General features: G+C 45.4%; 2 protein-coding genes and 1 non-coding gene across 3 annotated transcripts; 2 read left to right on the top strand and 1 right to left on the bottom strand.

Moving 5' to 3' along the window:
• The first annotated feature begins 170 nt into the window (after window positions 1-170).
• On the top strand, window positions 171-5,738 carry RPL10 (ribosomal protein L10). The gene is made up of 6 exons (XM_053300343.1): window positions 171-330; window positions 3,839-3,897; window positions 3,977-4,084; window positions 4,165-4,303; window positions 4,839-5,001; window positions 5,508-5,738. Exons 1-6 carry the CDS (start codon window positions 308-310, stop codon window positions 5,661-5,663), a joined length of 648 nt encoding a protein of 215 aa, XP_053156318.1. The 5' UTR covers window positions 171-307; the 3' UTR covers window positions 5,664-5,738.
• On the top strand, window positions 4,363-4,496 carry LOC128348405 (small nucleolar RNA SNORA70). Its single transcript, XR_008318129.1, has one exon. It is a non-coding gene; the product is annotated as a small nucleolar RNA SNORA70 (small nucleolar RNA).
• Window positions 5,739-8,606: 2,868 nt separating the features above from the next.
• Window positions 8,607-18,900, bottom strand: LOC128343722 (deoxyribonuclease gamma-like). The gene is made up of 8 exons (XM_053293158.1): window positions 18,694-18,900; window positions 17,257-17,345; window positions 16,014-16,100; window positions 14,797-14,909; window positions 12,972-13,084; window positions 12,361-12,518; window positions 8,782-8,878; window positions 8,607-8,688 (listed from the first exon to the last, which is right to left on the bottom strand). The coding sequence occupies exons 1-8, from the start codon at window positions 18,838-18,840 to the stop codon at window positions 8,614-8,616; spliced, it is 879 nt and encodes a 292-aa protein (XP_053149133.1). The 5' UTR covers window positions 18,841-18,900; the 3' UTR covers window positions 8,607-8,613.
• Between the last annotated feature and the right edge of the window lie 228 nt (window positions 18,901-19,128).

The raw sequence follows: 19,128 nt of genomic DNA on the forward strand, positions 1-19,128 counted from the left end.
CGGAATTGGAAACCAGAGAGCGCCTGTTGCCTCTCTAGCCCTTATCTCTCTATGCCACAGGATGAGCGCCCGCCCTAGACACAGCCAGCATCTATGATTTTTAGTCGTCCTAGAGTGGTGTCCTTGATAAGCCGCGCGCAGGCGCCTCCCCGCTCTCTTTCCGCTCGGCGAGGTGAGTGAGTTGGCGGCCGCGCGGCTCTGGTGTGGCGTGGGGTGGGGAACTAGGCCTCGGCCGCCCCTCCGCGTTCCGATCTGTGACTGACCTTGCGCCCGCTTGTGTCTCTTTCTCTCTTCCAGACCCGCAGCCATGGGCCGCCGACCCGCGCGTTGGTGAGTTTAGCGCCCGCTTCGCTCCCCCTGGGGGCGGGAAAGGGTCCGGTGAGGAGAGAGAGCGCGTGGGGAGAGAGGCGCTCGAAGGCCGAAGTGGGGCGAGAGGGAAGGGGCTGCGCCTTGGCTGCTGGCAGCATCTGGTTGGAGCCCTAATGAGGGGCTGGGTGGCTGTGGGCTCTGATCAGCGAAACAGTGGTTCTTGGGTGGTGGCTCTTCATTCTCCCCCTTGCTCTCAGAACATAAGAAGTGGCCTGCTGGATCACACCAAAGGTCCATGTAGTCCAGCACCCTGCTTTCAATACAAACAGCTCTCTGGCCCCAACATCTGGCATAATGGTATTTGGCATTTCTGTAGTACTGTGGGGTGCTCATGTTGTTATTTACAACTACATTAAGTTGGCTACTTAATCCATTATTACTGATGAAGGTTTGCGGCTGAGATTTTGTAGCATAAACGCACTAAGGCCACTTAGTGCATTTATGATTGAGCTAAGATTTGAACTATGGGCTTCCTAACTTCCAGTTTAGCTTCTTAGGCACTTAGTTATATTAGGTATTGGGAAAGGTCTTAATTTGACCAAAAAGTTTTCTCCAGAAAATTTTCTTGACGTTGGGCATAACTGGATTAGAAGGTCTATGAATTAACATTAATTAGAAGACCAGATTTCCCTTCCAATAAATGCCATTGAGGCTGAGCCCTTTTCATTACCCCTCAAATTTAATTTTTGTTCTGTAATTATTGTTTTTGAAAGGATTGACTTGTGGGTTTTATTTTTATTGTTGTGCACCTCCCAGAGCCGTTTGGATGGGGTGGTATAGAAATGTAGTAAGTAAACAAATTCTGCTAGAATCAAGGCACAGTTATCAACTTGAGTTTGATAATGTTTTGCAGTGGCGGAATGATTTCTTGTTTTTCATGCAGGTTGGGTATCTGATCATAAACACTTCTAGCATGAATATTAAATATATATATAAGCATATAACATTCTTGCTGTGCTTTGGGACCATGGAAGTTAGCATTCCCATTCCCAAATGTCGGCTGTGTGGATGGGGATCAGAACTTCTAAAAACAACTGGCACTTGAAGCGTGGTGTCAAATAGATGCATAATATTTTCCCTTGTCACTGAATAGCTCATACTCATTCGGAAAAAGTAAATACCATGCAGTACATTTAAGTGTGTAATATTGGAGTAAATTATATGAAACCAGGTCAGTTGGATGTGGGGAGGACATCAGTTCTGTTGCCATGCCTCTTCTTTTCCCTGTGCCTGCACAATATTTTAATTTCCTGATCAGTAAGCTAAGTTACATGATCAAATATGTTAGCTGAAAGTTGGCAAAGTGTGCTTCAGAGAGGAGTGTTTACCTCTTGTTCAGGTCTTCACCCATCTTAAAGTGTCTGTGTAACTTGCAGCAGCACTGGGTAAAGGCAAGGCTTGACAAACGTAGATGCTAGAGCTTTGGCACTTGGACTAGGATATTCAGAGGTAGAGTTATTTAGTACAGTTTTTATTTCTTCCAGGCAGCCCTATTTATTGTTAATGGAATAGAGAGAAGGCCATTTACCCTTCACCATGTCTGTACTGAATCCAGTAATTTTGTCAAATGTCCACTGTTTGGGTCCTAGGTCAAAAGAAAATGTGTCAAGGCCTGGGGCAAAGGTCCTGCTGCAAGACAAAGCTTCCATTTTATATTGCTCTGATCTTATTAGACAGATTGAATATCTAATGCAGAGCACTGAGTCAAGTTGTTTAGCATGGTGCATCCCTTAATGAGCTGGTGCTTGGAACCAATTCACTGCTATCACTACTGATAGAAATTATCAAGTTAGCTGTTCTCTGTAATTGGGGCAGTGGCAGCAGGAAGGCAAATGCTGCCTGTCCTTGTGCGTTGGAAGAATGCAGAGATGAGCTACAGCAGGGGATTGGTCCTACAGATCTCCTCTAAGAGGATAATACGAATTAGTTTTATCACTGAGTAAAGCATGTGGCCTTATTTAGGAATGGTGCACATTCAATCCTATCAGGTGTAAATATCTAAAGATCCTTTGCAATATTACTATTCGTTACATGAGGTATAGTCCCTTCTACAGTGTGTCTGCAAACTGAATCTAAGTCAAATTGGCCAAGCTCACTAAACCACACTGTTTGCCTGGCATATGAGAGAGTACAAGGCCTTGTGCTTAAGTTAAGCAGCAAGCCCTTGAAATGGCAAACATGAGTTTTGGTTTTTGTGATCTTGTTTGAGCTTTGGTAATGAGAGATATTCTTCTCTACGAATTATTTTGAAGGCCTGCATCATAAGCCAGCTTCTAAGAGCCTTCAACACCTCTTGCTTGTTAACTCTTAAATATAGCCTTCGGTACAAGGAACAATGTTCCCTGGGGTAGTAGGTTTGGCCAGAACCAATTGGGAGCACATGTTCAGAGCTGTCTCCCTCTAAATCAGTGTTTCTCAACCACCGGTCCCTGGACCGCTGCCGGTCCCCGAAGGGTTGAGTGCCGGTCCCTGACTGGGAGTCAACCCCCCCCCCCCCCCAACTGAAATCAAGGCACTCACTTCCTCAATTTTGCACATGGCACGGAAGAGGAAGAGTATCACGGAGGCATGGGACCCTTCTTGTGCCTTGCCTCCATGTGCTGCTGAGATCTTCCTACAGCTATCTTATTCCCTATCTTTACAGCTTCAAACTGTATGCGGTGCGGGGGCATGGAGGAAAAAGTATGGCAGTGGGCGCCACTTGAAGGGCTGCTGGTTCTTGCATGCTCATTGTTTGCAGCCAAAGGTTGGTTGATTGAAACCCAGCTGCCTGTTATGGTCGAGGCGCCTTGAGAGGGAACGCTGTTTCCCTCTTGCATCAGTGGGGCTTGCTTGTATGTTGTTTTCATTGGCCCCATGTAGCTTTTGAATTTTTCTAATGGCCCAACATCCCCTCTCCATTGAGTAATCACAAGCACCTCCACTCCAGACATACTGGAGACAAATTTGTTCACCCAGGCTTTTAGAGTCAGGGGTTCTCAACCTTGGGTACCCAGACGTTGGTGGACTTCTACTCCCATAATCCCCAGCCATAATGGCCAAATGCCATTGTTGTTGGGGGTTATAGGAGTTTAACTGAGGGACCCAAGGTTAAGAACCCCTAATATTCCATGTTTGCAAAAGATTCCAAATTTAATTATTTTAATGCTTATATTATTTTCATTCTAAACTGCCCAGAGATGCAAGTTTTGGGCAGTATAGAAGTCTGGTAGATAGATAGATAGATAGACAGACTTGAAACCCCTTTACTAACTGCTGGTCCGGGAAACTGCGCATGAAGAATGTAGCGGTCCTTGAAACTCTGCACGAAGAATTTAGCGGTCCTTGACTCCAAAAAGTTTGAGAAACACTGCTCTAAATCACGCCTCTGGGCAGAGGAAAGGGGTTCAAAATCCGATTGATTTCAGTTGTTGTGCAGCTACAGTTAGAGAAGAACCAAACTTCTTACTGCTCTGTCTTTTCCCTCTAGCTATCGATACTGCAAGAACAAGCCTTACCCAAAGTCCCGCTTCTGCAGAGGCGTTCCTGGTAAGTAAGATGAAGACCCAAATTTCTGGGGTTTTGTTTGTTTGGTTTGAGGCTGATGAAATTACTTTGTTTCCTTCAGATCCCAAGATCAGGATATTTGACTTGGGCAGAAAAAAGGCCAAGGTCGATGAGTTCCCACTCTGTGGTCACATGGTGTCTGATGAATATGAGCAGTTGTCATCTGAAGGTAAGGAAAATAATTCAGTCTGTCCTCACTGTTGTCTTGATTGTGTGGTTGCCCCACTCATCCTGTGCATCTCCTCACAGCTCTTGAGGCTGCCCGTATCTGTGCCAATAAGTACATGGTGAAGAGCTGTGGCAAGGATGGCTTCCACATCCGTGTGCGCCTGCACCCCTTCCATGTCATCCGTATCAACAAGATGTTGTCATGTGCTGGAGCTGATAGGTAAGAACTGGATTCAATACCCATTGGGTTAATCCTATGCAAGAGATGTTTGAATGAATGTGCAGTCAATTAAGCCGACCAGCCCCTGCTGCCATGAGGGGCTGGTGTGCAATGGCTGCACACAGCAACTCCCTTGGTTGTGTACGTGCTCTGTTCCTCGTACCGAGCACCTTAAGGGACCTTGGGGACAATTAAAGAGATCTGGCAAGGTGCATTTATTATTATTATTACATTTATATCCCGCTCTTCCTCCAAGGAGCCCAGAGCGGTGTACTACATACTTGAGTTTCTCTTTCACAACAACCCTGAGAAGTAAGTTAGGCTGAGAGAGAAGTGACTGGCCCAGAGTCACCCAGCTAGTTTCATGTTTATCTCATTATAGAGATAGAGCCTGTGGTGACTGGTTGGCTTTTCTGCTAAAAATTCATGAAAATGCTAGCCAAGAGTGCTTGACTGGTGGGTGGCTCTGACAATATGGAACAATCCTTGCAGGATTGTTCATCAGTTAAAATCTCATGGTTTGCTTTCTCTTTAGGCTCCAGACTGGAATGCGTGGAGCCTTTGGTAAGCCTCAGGGCACCGTGGCCCGTGTGCACATTGGCCAGGTCATCATGTCCATCCGGACCAAGGTGCAGAACAAAGAACACGTCATTGAAGCGTTGCGCAGGGCTAAGTTCAAGTTCCCTGGTCGTCAGAAGGTAACTTCTTGTGAGGGTTGAGCAATGCTTCCAAAACCTGCTGTCTCCTGTGTGTGGATTGTGTTTCTGAAGGGTTGGATGCAGAATGCACTGGTGGGACCATAGGATTCATTTGCTGCCAAGTCATTCTTCATGACCCCTGCTGCCTATTAGGATCATCTGGGAAGGTCCAGTTGTGGTTGCCACCAGCTCAGTTGGAGAGTTTTTAATCTGTATTTTTTAATCTGTTCTGTATTAATGTTTTGATGTGTTTTTAGATTGTGAACTACCCAGGGACTTGCATATGGGTGGTATAAACATGTGTTAGACAAACTCCAGGCAGACGATTCTGTATGAATTTCCTGTCTCCATATCACAGTGACTAACAATGTCTGAGTGATGTGGCTTGCATGCAGTGTTAGTTGCAACAATAGTGTATGGGCATGTGTCTCTAGTCTTTAGTGCATTTAGATGGAGTATGGCAACTTTTTGTCTAGTCTCTGATATATCTTCATTCTGTTCCCCAGATCCACATCTCCAAGAAATGGGGATTCACCAAATTCAACGCTGACCAGTTTGAGGAAATGGTGGCTGAGAAGAGCCTCATCCCTGATGGCTGTGGAGTTAAATACATCCCCAGTAGGGGTCCCTTGGACAAGTGGCGTGCATTACATGCAGCATGAGTGCCTGGTGTACCCTCTCTCTCAAGATCACCTTATTTTTTGCAGGGTTCACAATAAAACTCTTCATGTGTCCTACTTCTGTGTGATATTTTTAAGTAGGAGTGAGGGAGGGATATAGCTCACTCTTGAAAATGGAGTGAAGATGCTCATGAATAACAGGGACCTGTAATAGTTTAGCAGCGTCTTACGTGGTTCTTATGTTAAAGATGTGCATGGAATCGGGCAGGGGTGCACTTACTCCTCCTGTCGCCCCGTTGCCCCCATTACCAGAAGTACCTGTGCCTGTGCGTGCACATCACAGGCGGGCACCTCAGATACTTATGGAAAAGGGGGCAATGGGGTGGCAGGGGGTAGGGATGTGCATGGAATTGGTGGGGGCCGGTTTGATGGTGGTGGGGGTGGCTTTAAGGGTTGGGGAGGATGCACCACCACATTTCCCCTGCTGGCACAAAGCCTGTCAGGGTGGCAGCATATCCCCCTGCCGCCCTGCTCCCATGTAATCCAGAATTAAGCAGAAGTAGTAGCTGCAACTGCACATGTCACATACATCATGCACACACACTCACCTGACGTGTGCCCGTGGGGGTAGTTTGTGCACATCTCTAGCAGGGCGCCTGTGGGGGGGGGGAGTGGTACGGGTAAGTACACCCTCCCCCGCCCTTAAAGATGCACCTGCCTGCTGTTCGAACTGGTCCAGAGGCCCTACCAGTTCTGTGCACTTCCCTATCTTATACTGGTGAATCCTTCAGCCTGCTCTTTCACAAGCAAGGGGGGAAACCGCAAGACCAGCAGGGCAAAAGTAATCGGAAATAGTAGTCCTGTGATTTAGAGCAATGGCTTTCAAACTGATCTTTACTAAGTGGTGAGCTTTGTCTAAAAGCTGCAAAACTTTCCCTGCAATGCACAGCCATAACGAGGTATTCTAGGTGTGTGGCTTGCAACAAGCTGACCTGACTGCCGAGTCTTTCATCTATGCAGAAGGCGTTATCAGGAGACGTGTAGGACAGGAGGCTTGAAAAATCACTGAAAGCATTTGGGGGTGGGATTCATTTGTTTTCTGGGCACTGCTTTCTGCAACGGAGAGGCAGCAACAGAGGAGTGAGTCCTTCCTGGAATACTGTTTGGCCAGCATAGCTAGTCCATGTCTTGTATGGTATCCTTTTGAGATGCAAAGGCTGCTTTTGGACAACTAGCTGTCTGAGCTTTCTAGCTCTGTCACATAATGGCATTTGGCAGGTTGTGTGTGATGTATATACACATGCCCAAAATACTGATTTTGGTCTCATACTCCCATAGTATGTTTTTACCTTAAGATCCCATTAGGTCTTTCACAGGTTTCATTTCTTGGGTTAAAATGCCTCCAGTGGAATTGGACTTTCTTTTTAATGCCTGTATTTCCATGGATTTAAAAGGCAGGAATGGGATCCAATTAATCTGGCTCACATAAGTCAGGCAGATGCCACTGTCCCATAGTTGTGTGAAGTTTGATAAAACCTCAACATTTGAAAAACCTGGGCTAAGTAAGTCATGTTGCTTCTTACCTGAATAAGTGCATCAGCTGATCTTCAGGGTGTAATGAGGGCAGGAAACTGATTCTGAGAAATGACCAAGTTTCTAACCTCGCCTTTCAAAATGATACCTGTGTTTTTGTGCCTTGAAATGCACTGGTAACGGTAGGATTTGACTTGGCTCTGAATATGCTCTGGAATTGAGGAAGCCATGTCTCTACAAGAGTGGCTTGCTTTATTCATTCATTCATTCAATTTCTATACCGCCCTTCCAAAAATGGCTCAAGGTAGAACACAGAGATAGAAAAAATAAGATAGATCCCTGTCCCCAAAGGGCTCACAATCTAAAATCTATATGTGGTTGCCCATTCAGTCATACCCTCCTACCATTCCTTAACACATGCAAAAGATATGTGGCTTCAGCACAAAGCATGACTGGTCTGAAACATAAATGAGCATATCTTTCTAGATACTGGTGATCATATTTGCAGAATGTTAACAGAATTGTATGTTATTTAAACCAAACAAGGTGTCTGTAAGGCCAAAATTAACATTTGGAATTACAGGTTAAGTATCCGTTATCTGGACTGCTTGGGACCAGAAGTGTTCCAGATTTCAGATTTTTTCCGGATTTTGGAGTATGTGTATAATGAGATATCTTGGGCATGGGATTGAAGTCTGAATACGTAAGGTTACTGTATTTTATTTTTTTAGGTCCAACAGAGCAGGTGCCAAACTGAACTGAAGAGGGGGGCTTTCCCTTTTCCCTCTAGCGCCAAAGTGAGAACATCAAAAACATTAAAAAGCTTCACAATAAAAACAGCTGCAACTAGAGAGAATTACAGACAAAACCCCTGTCACTAACAGCCTTCTGAAAAAGTTCTGACTGCATGTTTAAAAGCAGCAAAATTGGGAATCTGTGAGCGAGTGAGCTGAGGCGGTTTGTTTTTTGCTTTGTTTTGGTGCACGCTGTGGTAGTTTCCGGATTTTGGAGCATTTCAGATGTCCAGATAAGGGATACTCAACCTATAGAGCAAAGAAGCAGATATGTGATTGCATGGAAAACCCTGTATATGCCCCCTTGAGATCCATCTTGGGAAAAAGAACATAATGTAAGAAATAAAAATTTAATCTAGAACTCATACCAGTTGAATTTAAACAGTGATAGGTGTACGATCTGAGTACAATGTATTCTGCACTTCTATGCATATACATACTGTAGGAGTGCATACTACTGTGGCATTTGTTGTTGCATATTTACCAAAGAGATTGCCTACCACTTGGGAGTTTAACGACATATGGCTCTCTTTGGTTAACCTGGACTTTATTTTGCCAAGTTACTAAATGGAGGGGAGCTACCTAAGAAATTGCTCTCTTTCACCTTCTACCGTCTTGCTTCACCATTACCATTCAATGCAATTAACAGAAGAAGCATTGAAGACTCAGAGCTCTCGCTGGGCCTTGGGTGCAAGCCGCAGATTAACCTCCACGGGATAGTGGTCACTGACTTCTAGGGCCTGTGGACATGAGATTATACTGATCAGGCAGGTCTCTGCATCACATACAGAGCAGCAGTTTGTGTCTTTAGGAGGGAGTTGCGTTAAGCTCACCTCTTCTTCAGACAGTCCAAGTGCTTGTGTAAAATTGAAAGCCTTGGCCGATCTGGGCACGATAGCATTGAGGAGCTCCTCGCCGTGGGCTACAATCCTGAGTGCAGGGTGGAGAGAAAGCGAGAGTGTCAGCGGGCAGTTCCATTCTTAGCAGCAAGATGGACAGGTGACTGTGTGAGTGGCCAATGGGTGGCAACGGGCAGGTTGAGGCAAATCTGGGCTGGAACTCAGGTTCTTGTGGGCTGATGTCATTCGGGGGTCAGTATCTGCTGAGCCACGTAATGGCACAGTGGGGAAATGACTTGATTATCAAGCCAGAGGTTGCTGGTTTGAATCCCCACTGGTATGTTTCCCAGACTATGGAAAACACCTGTATTGGGCAACAGTGATATAAGAAGATGCTAAAAAGCATCATCTCATACTGCGCAGGAGGCGGCAATGGTAAACCCCTCCTGTATTCTACCAAAGACAACCACAGGGCTCTGTGGGCGCCAGGAGTCGACACCAACTTGACAGCACAACTTTATCTGCTGAGCTCAGGTGTGGGGGCAAGGCCTGAGTGGTAGTTTATGGTCTCTGCTACATGGGCAAACAGGCATCTTTCAGCATGGCAGTTCTCATACTTGGCAGTGGGAGAGCAATTGTCCCAATGCATGTTATTTTATTTTTTAACTTTTATTATTACATTTATATCCCGCTCTTCCTCCAAGGAGCCCAGAGCAGTGTACATGGTGATGTTTATCCTCAAAACAACCCTGTGAAGTAGGTCAGGCTGGTTGATACGTGACTGGCCTGGAGTCACCCAGTGAGTTTCATGGCTGAATGGGGATTTGAACTCAATCTCCTTGGTCCTAGTCCAACACTCTAACCGCTACACCACGTCCCAGCACAACAGCCCTCTAGTGGCTTTTAGCTAGTGAGTGTGACTCCTCTGTGTCTTTATTAGATTAGTGGTGGAATACTACCAATATTAATACTACTAGTAATAGATTCTGAGCCCTTTTATGCAGGGAGCCATCCTTTTTGTGGTTGTTATTTTATATGTAAACTGCTTTAAAAGCTTTTTGTTTGTCTGTTTTTTTAAAAAAGGGACTTTTGCATTTCACCCTGCTCCAGCAGACGAAGGGCTGCCTCAAAGCCCATAAGATGTTTTAAATGCAAACAATTGGGGCATGTCAAGAGGAACTGCCCAGAGAGGAGAGAACTGCTGGCAGGTTAACGGGCTGTTGAATTAGATCAAGGGGACTCTCCCTCCCTCCATGTTCCTGGTGGGCTTGCACCCTCCACACAGGAGCAAGTGGGAGAAAAGTGTCTGGGGATGTTATCTGCAGAAGAGGAGGAAGCAGAGAGTCAGGACTCTCTGGGGGATTTTGAGGCAGCATCACAAGGAGGGGAGGAGAACCTGGCCCAGGAACAACACTTCTCCTCAGCGCTTGGATCTGAACCCCCTCCAGAAGGAATTTATTCTCCAAACATGCATGTGCCTAGGGAAGAGCCAATCTGCCAGCCAGTAGCAGGGTCTGGCCATCAGGAGACCCAGAACCTACTGGAATCCGGGACAGAACCTGGCATGAAGAAGATATGCCAGTCAGTTGTGGGGTCAGACAGGAGACCCAGAGGCCACTGGCATGTGCCACAGATCACAGTAACCTTTAATACAGTATGGTGAGAGGAGAGGCTTATTCAAGAGTAATAGATTGTGGCCCCGCAACAGAAGCAAGTAGTGCACATGGGAGGCTGGAAACCAGGGCCCAGACTTGTGAGGAGGTGGAGAGGATTCATTCCGGAATCAGATCAGCTGGCCCAAGAAGGCCCCTCAGGGAACAGCAACTGGCTGGATTTGAAAGAGCAAGCTTCCCCAGAGAAGGTTTGCACCTGCTAAAGCTCCAGAGCCTGATCCAGCTGCCTTGGAGGAAATATCAGGTGAGGAGGAGCTTGATTATTATCCAGGCCTACCATGGAACTGGACGGATGAGGAGTGGGTGGAATTCTGGGAGAACCAAGATCAGAACAGAAAACAGGGACCAGGGAGGAAAGGGAGAGGAGACAGACAGTCCTACGTACACACACACAGACACACACACACAGCAAACCCCTACCACCCCCACCAGAAAGCAGTGGCTAGCCAAAGGACTGATATGCTAGACCTAAGATCCTTCTGGGCCTTTGCCATGCTGGAGCGAGCAGAGGAAGACTTGGGGCAGGGTCCGTCTTCAGGTGCCACTCGTTCATCTGGCGGCAACCTGGGATCAGGCCTTCTCAGTTGTCACCCCTGCGTTGTGGAACACGCTCCCCATGGATATAAGAGGATTCTCTTCCTTGGAGGCCTTCAGGAGACCCTTAAAGACCATATTATTAGCCTGGCTTTTAATGATGTCTAGTTTTAATTTTAATGAGTTTTAATCTGGTTTTTTTTCTAAATTAAATTTTGTTTATTATGTGTTTTTAATTTTAATTTAAACTGTCCTAAACCACTTTAGGAAGAGTGCTATATAAACTGAATAAATAAATAAATAAATAAAATAGTATATTTTATTTATTTATTTAACATATTTTTATACCGCCCAAAATGTATGCCTCTGGGCAGTTTACAATTTAAAAATAACAGAAAATGTAAAACATTAGTTAAAACAAATAATGACAACAGAGAAATCAAAACATTGGTTAAAATAAATGACAGCAAAAAGTTAAAGCATTACAACCATTTAAAACCTTAAAACTAATATTTTAAAACAATGTTAAAACTATTAAAACGGTATTTAATTAAAAGCCTGGGTGAGCAGATGTGTCTTTCAAGATTTTTTAAAATTGTCAGAGATGGGGAGGCTCTTATTTCATCAGGGAACGCATTCCAAAGCTTCAGGGCAGTAGCGGAGAAGGCCTGTCCCCAAGTAGCCACCAGACGAGCCGGTGGCAACTGCAGATGGACTTCTCCTGATGATCTTAATGGGCAGTGGGTTTCATGACGAAGAAGACATTCTCTTAAATACCCAGGGCCCAAGCAGTTTAGGGCTTTATAGGTTATAACCAGCACCTTGTATTTTGCCTGGAAACATATTGGCAGCCATTGTTGCTTTTTTTAATACAGGAGTAATATGGTCTCTCCAAGGTGACCTCGAGACCAACCTGGCTGCCACATTCTGAACCAGCTGTAATTTCTAGACGACATACAAAGGCAGCCCCACATAGAGCACATTGCAGTAATCCAGTCTGGAGGTGACCAGCATATGTTTTATATTTTCATTCATATCAAAATCTATGAATATTTTAATACAGTTAGGCCTATATTTCTAGCCTGCTTCTTCAAGTGCTCTGCGGCGTCCAAGAACAATATAGACCAGAGACAAAAGCACCCTAATACATGGGGGTGGGGTGCATATTTACTGTAGTGCACACAAGAGTGGCACTATCTTTTCTCTATTTGCACTTGAATTGGGACAAGCCAAAAAGGTGGCCACTCCTATGTGCTCTGCTGTGCTTTATTTTTCTTTCCTTGCAAATAACTATCTGCCTTTGTGGATCAGGAGAGCACCTGACTTCTTGATCAAACAAATGGCTATAGAGCTGAAAACTTGGTACCTGTCATAGGCACAGCAAGTCCGGTGGCTGACAGTGGTATCCTCCCTGTCACTGATGAGCCAATGGAAGGCCAGGTGACTGCGCAGGCGGATGCCAGCCCATGCACTTGCTGGGATGTAGGCCCCAGCAGCATTCAGGTCTCCCAGCAGCATCACATCCTGTCGAGAGGAGGAGGGGGTTCTATGTGAACACTGATTGGCTCGTCTTCTTACCAACATCCTCCCCATCCGCAGCCATGTACAGTGGTCCCTCGACTTACAAACTACTCGACATAAGTATTTTTCGAGTTTCAAACGGCAGTTTTAGATCCGGTTTTAGATGCGTTTTTTTCGACTTACAAATTTTTAGATGGGGTTTCCTCGACTTACAAATTTTACATGCGGTTTCCTTGACTTGCCTGCCTGTTTACTGCCTGTTTATTCTTGAAAATAAATGTTCCTGTGCAGTTTGCAAGCCTTACTGGGGGTCTGGGTCTTTTTTCTAGGCTCCGGAACGCATTAATCCATTCCCAATGCATTCCTATGGGAAACCGCTTTTCGACTTACGAATTTTTCGACTTACAAATGTGCATTCGGAACGGATTAATTTCGTAAGTAGAGGGACCACTGTACTTGAGTTTTCCAGCGTTGCATCAGCTCCATGCACACTCCAAACAGCAAGTCAAGTTCATGGGCAGCTTCCCGAGGGCTGGTGTGGTGTGAGAGCAACACAAAGTCCATGATGGCTGTGGGATGAGGAATGGAAAGGAGACTGGTTCAGGTGATGGGAGTAGATTATTATTATTATTATTATTATTATTATTTTACATTTATATCCCGCTCTTCCTCCAAGGAGCCCAGAGCGGTGCACTACATACTTGAGTTTCTCTTTCACAACAACCCTGTGAAGTAGGTTAGGCTGAGAGAGACGTGACTGGCCCAGAGTCACCCAGCTAGTTTTATGGCTGAATGGGGATTTGAACCCGGGTCTCCCCGGTCCTAGTCCAGCACTTTAACCACTACACCACGCTGGCTCCTCAAGATGGCTCCTCAAGATGGCCGAATTTCCCCACTACTAGCTCCGTCCTCACCACCACCACCACCTTTCAGTGTCTTTCCTCTGAGAGGTGCTCTTCACACACTGCTAACTCTTCCATGAAATAAGCTCCTTTTCCTCAACTGAGCTTTGCCATGGATCTGTTTCCTCTCTACCTTTCCTCATCTCCAGTCCAATCCTGCTCTGAGCATCATTGAGCTCTCTAGCTAGGGCTGTGTATAGGCTGTAGAAGCACAGAAAATGCACATAGTACAATGCTGGGTGCGGACTTCAGCCTCCTGAGAACTTTGCACGTGTTAAAAACAAGTTTCTAGCCCTTATGACCAAGAAGGTATGTTTGAAATCTCAGATATACGAAGGGATGGGTAAGGTTTTCCATGTGCTGGGGCTGGAACTAGAGGGCCTAGTATTGCTGTTTGTTCCTTCTCACAACTAGCAAAAGAATAATACAAAACAGTAAAAATGACTGGATAAATGATGCAAATGTAGTTAACGTGCGTAGGTTATACAACTTGCTGAAAGGAATGCTTCTTGGTGCAGAATTCCTGTATGTTTTAGCATGCACAGTACACACAGACCTTCCTGTATCCCTAACGTTTGCTATATAGTCAGTTCATAATCAGTCGGGTAAAGTGAGCAATTGACCACAGATGAAAAGAGTCATGCTTGGGGTTTGTTTTCTTAGGGTTGCCATCTTCCAGGAGTGGCCTGAATTCTCTAGGAATTGACATCAGTGGCTGAGACCTTGGGTTAGGGCGTTATAAAAATAATCCTGGAGGTTTTTATGGCTTGGTATTATGAAAAATATTTGGGGTTGCGTGCAGTGTTCCCTCTAACAGGGATTCCCAGATGTTGTTGACTACAACTCCCAGCATCCCCAGCTGCATGGCCTTTGGCTGGGGATTATGGGAGTTGTAGTCAACAACACCTGGGAATTCCTGTTAGAGGGAACACTGGATGGGGTGTGGGAGTCTACAGGAATAACTTCAGTCAGTGTTGGAAACCCTGGGTGCATGATGTTCCTTGTTGCCATTCACTCTCTTCTCCCATAACTCAATTTGATTTGGGGCTGTGGCAGAGGGGTGGGGGAGGAAGTCCTCCCTCCTTCCTCTGCCGAAATTGCTTTAGCTCATATGCTAAACTTTTTAGACTGCAGGGCCTTTTGGGACAGGGAACCAACTTCTCATTCCTTTTGCTATGTAAACTGCTTTAAGAACTTTTTTGTGGGTGAATGCAGTGTGTGTGCGTGTGCATTTAGGAAAACTGAAACATGGAGATCTGATTCAAGGTCTTCCATGTTGCATCTAGTTTGGCCCTGGGCCCTGGGGTCATCAGGAATCTATGGACAGTTGGACACAAGGACAACTGATTGGACCTCAGTATGGAAAAACAGTGCATTACCTGTGCTTGGAGAGTGGAAACGTGCAGCAAAGGGTCCCCGAGCAAAGTCCTGAGAGTCTCCAGCGTCTTTATCTCCAAATTGGCACCAGTCGGTGACTGATACAACATCCGTCCTATCAAGGATAAAGATGGGCAACAGAAGAAGGGTGCATCCAAAGGGAGCTTCCTTGCCAAAATTCTAACTATGGGAAACCTTTCTAGGCATGTGCTTTTTATAGTTTGATCCATTGTATAAGGAGATTAATCTGGAAGTGTCACAAACTCAGTGTGTGGCTTTGAACAAATCACGCTCGAGTCTAATCCTCACTGAAGTGGTCAATCTGTGTCTGGGCTACACCACTTCCAATGAGAGGTGGGGCCACTATTCCTTCTAAGACATGCATGTGCGCTCACAAGTTTTCTGATGTCTGCTCAGTTAATTTTAGATCCCGCTCAGGTTGAATTAGGAAGGCGACACTGAATGCATGTGCCCATACAGTGCCTTTATATTGCTGCCCAGAACAAAACCTATTCCACATAGAGATGAAAAAAATTAGAGGGACCACTGGGTGGGGCATTGTGTAACTGAATACTTAATTAAAGCAAAGAAAACAAATACCTGCGCACAGAAAACTAGCATTTTAGGGTTCTCGCCATACTTCTCCCTGATAGGTTAGTTTTCTATGTGCAGGGAATTTTTTGTATGGGTCCATCTTTTTCCATCTTATGAATGATTATGATTCCATGATCTTGATGATGATTCCATCTTATGAATCCCCCTGCCCGCACCAGAGGATGGTTGTGAGGCCAAACAATATTATTACTAACAGTATGTATGTACTGCCTTTCTGCAAAGAAGTGCCCAAAGCAGTTCACAGAACAAAAGGTATGAGAATATTGTTTCATGTCCCACAGGGACAATCTAAAATAAATCTTGAGCAGGTAGTGTGTAGGAGATAGAGTGCCAGACTTTAGACACAGGAAACACAGGTCCAATTAGCAGAAAACCGGCTGGCATGCCTGGGCAAGTCTATATCATGGGTCACTGGAATGTTAAAACACAGCTCTGGAGGAAAGGTAAGCTATAAACATAAGGAACACTGCAATGTGAATGTTAAAATGTGCTATATAATAAGCAGTTAAAATATAATCCAGAGTTTGCTTGTTTTGCATAGCTAGTGTTGGGTTTTGTGGAGCGGGCTCTGGTTTGGTGGTGTTCTCGGCTCCCTTTTCATTACCGATACACAAAGACATTCTGCTCCTTGTAGCTGCCACGGCCAAGCCTCTTGCTCTCCAGGTGGCTGTAGTGATGGGAGGAATCGTACCTGCCGGCAAAAAAAAAGCCCATGCCATGAGGCCATCTTCCCTACCCTGTTCCCTCCCAGAACTTGGAATGCAACCCAGGTATTGTCATTTTCCTTCTCCTTAACCTTAAATTACAATTTTCACTCTCAGTGTAGCAGAACAAAACCTGCAAATACATGGAAGGACAGGCTGGACATGGTTTGAGTGCTCTGAGGAAATTCAGCATCCCATTCCCTGCAGAATCTTCACTAAGGTAAAGCAGGTTTGTCTCAAATGGGTCTCGCTCTCCAGAAATGAAAAGAGAGCATTTTAGATCCAGAGCTGACCTTTCCACACTGATGTGACAGGGAAGATCTCAGAAATGATCTACTCCTTCACTTTGGTTGCACAAATGGAAAGTGTCTAATACTAAGCATCAAATTTTTGGAAGGCGGAAGGGCTCCTATAGGTATGATTTTAAAAGCACAGTTAAGAACATTGTGCTATGGAAGCTGGGAGACCATCTTTTCTTAGGTCAATGGTTTACTAATAGCTCAAAATGACACACCATGTTTGGCACTAATAATGGAAGTTAATAACAGGGAATAGAGATTCCCTGATAGCTGGGAATCTCTCTTCAGCTTTGGAATGTAATACCCACTAGTGTTTGGAAAGGGACCCACAAGCTAGCAGGAGGGAGCAAGGAAATAACTTGAAGCCAGTTTGAATTTGAAAGAGTGTGGCTGAGGCCAAAACAGCTGCACTAGTTGTGTTTACAATTGCTGTGGGAAACGCCGGTGTTTTCTGAAGTAAATGCATCCAGTGTGAAAGTAATATAGCTATTTGTATGCACAGTTAAATGCCAGTGCATATTCTGTTTGGGAGAGGGGTTCCCAGATGTGTACCAAGTTGTTTAAAGTTTATATATTTATGTTCACTCACATAAAAAAACACCCTGCAAATAAAAATGGCACATTGGGAAGAGAAGTTCTAGGTCAGACCACTTATTGGGGTGCTGCTTGTTGTTTTTAAATGTTCAGGAAGCTTTTTTTTTTAAGTTGGAGAGCATGCAAACATGTGACTTCCACCACAAACAATTTGTCAAGTGGTATAGTGCATTAGACCACCTCAGGACTTAAGCATCTAATTAAGCTGTATAACTAGACCAGACCTATAATGAGAGGCATCTGCTGGTACCTGTTCAGCTCCCACAGTAGTATCCGAATAGCCGAGCCTTTAGCATCACGCACCTCTTGCACGGCAGAGATATCGCAGCGAGAAAGGATCTGGCAGGGGGAGAGCACTGGTTAGTCAAAGCTACACCTAAGGACAAGCTTATTGCTGTGTCCTGGTTGAGGTGCTCTGGGTACTGCCTGATTCCCCCACCAATTAGGCTGTTTGAAATCCAAAAGGAAGTACAGAGTGTGTGACATGGTTGAAGAAGTGACGGAGATGCTTTCTGCTTCACTGTCCTGAACGTCCCAGCATGCTATTGACGGCTACACTTTCCCCATCCAAGCATGGAAAGTTACTGTGTTGATCAAGAAAGCAAAAAGGCAGCAGAATGGCTATTTGGCTATTATGTCATCTTGGGGTCAAGGAGGGACATTGGCGGTAGCTTGCATCAGATTTTGCTCCCAGTGGACTCTGCTTTGTATTCAGCTGCTAGGAACCCGTCCCTTTGGAATGTGGGAGTCTGCCTGCTTTACTGGGCAATCTGTCTGTTTTCCCCATGGAACCAATAGCAGCCACTCTCCCTGCTCTGCTGCCAACACCAGCCAACTGTACAAGCAACCCAAGCCATCATATAGGGCAGCAACGTTTCCAGGAGGGAAAGCAGTGTACGACTTGAGAGGTGCACACCCCAGGATCCATTTCAACATACAAGATGGTGCTGAGGCATCCATCCCGAATTGTGTGCAAATGCAGGTGTCTTTCATTCCAATGTCGCAAGGGATTCTGGAAAGTATACCTCAATTCATGCAATGTTGCTGCTGCTGCTGCTGCTGCTTGAACCAGTAAAATGTTGCCCTCCCCACCCCCCACTGCGCCTCCAGTTCCATGTTGGATTATACCCCTATCTCTGGCCTGTAGTGTTATTGCTAAAGTAGCAAACCTTAAAATGTGCTACTTCCTAGTAACTCAGCCTATAATTATCTCCAAGCCTTTGAACTTTGCTTTGTAACTTCTCTGCCTCTCTTCAGCTTACATTTGAAATGGTGCCCCTGCCCAGAATGTATTTTCATTACAAGGTCTTTTATTTCCCACATCATGGATCAGCTGGGACCTGTTTCTCTCCTTGCTTTTTTCACATTCATTCCTTGTTATAGCCATAAACCCCCAACAACCAAAATAGTTACCTCTGCAGCCTGCTGGAAAGGGGATTTGTGCACAATGCCCTCACCTTTGAGTAATCACAGTAAATTCTCAGCCCTCTAGGTTTGAGGGCACACTGTTTTCAAGAACAAGAAAGCGTAAATGTTTTCACCTTCCAGGTACCACGAGACTCTTTGCTCCTTTTGCCACAATAGGCTAAGGTGGCTTCCTCTCTGGAAATAAGTGCTGAGACTTGATGTTGAGCAAATGAAACACAGGCACCTGCATCGATTCCACTTGAACCAGTCACTGACTCACCTGGACAAGAGCCCCCATGACCCTCTGGTTGGCTGCCTTGGCCCTCCCAAAGCTTCGAATGTTGAAAGCGCAGATTTTGAAGGTGGCAGCCCCAAGCTGCGCACCCAGCAGCAGGATGAGCAGGAGGGCAAAAGTTACTTGTGCCATGGGCCTGACGCTCTGTTTCCTGGATGTATGTATGCAGTTGATCAGGGGAAGACAGCTGGCCAAGTGAATGTTCTTGCTGCAAATGCAGTTTGACAGGGGAGGCCACAGGCCTTTGTGTTGGCTGTTGAATCTGACATGTGATAATCTAGCAGAGAAAGTGCTGGGTCACACCAGTATCATCCCTTGCTGAGAGAGAGCGGAAACCTGATCCTCCCCATCTCTCCATCACTGCATCTGATCCTTCCAGAGCCACCAATAAGTTATCTTTTGGAATGGGCTAATTTCCTC

Source organism: Hemicordylus capensis, chromosome 2 (genome assembly GCF_027244095.1).
Source record: "Hemicordylus capensis ecotype Gifberg chromosome 2, rHemCap1.1.pri, whole genome shotgun sequence".
In the NCBI taxonomy this organism is placed as follows: Eukaryota; Metazoa; Chordata; class Lepidosauria; order Squamata; family Cordylidae; genus Hemicordylus; species Hemicordylus capensis.

Bases quoted from the DNA above. Each gene is read 5' to 3' on its own strand.
- LOC128343722 (XM_053293158.1), bottom strand. From the start codon at position 18,840: ATGGCACAAGTAACTTTTGCCCTCCTGCTCATCCTGCTGCTGGGTGCG. The intron at 17,346-18,693 runs GTGAGTCAGTGA...TCCCCCTGCCAG, and splicing joins TCATGGGGGCTCTTGTCCAG to ATCCTTTCTCGCTGCGATAT. The intron at 8,689-8,781 runs GTGAGCTTAACG...TCATGTCCACAG, and splicing joins TTGGACTGTCTGAAGAAGAG to GCCCTAGAAGTCAGTGACCA.
- RPL10 (XM_053300343.1), top strand. From the start codon at position 308: ATGGGCCGCCGACCCGCGCGTTG. The intron at 3,898-3,976 runs GTAAGTAAGATG...TGTTTCCTTCAG, and splicing joins CTTCTGCAGAGGCGTTCCTG to ATCCCAAGATCAGGATATTT. The intron at 5,002-5,507 runs GTAACTTCTTGT...TCTGTTCCCCAG, and splicing joins AGTTCCCTGGTCGTCAGAAG to ATCCACATCTCCAAGAAATG.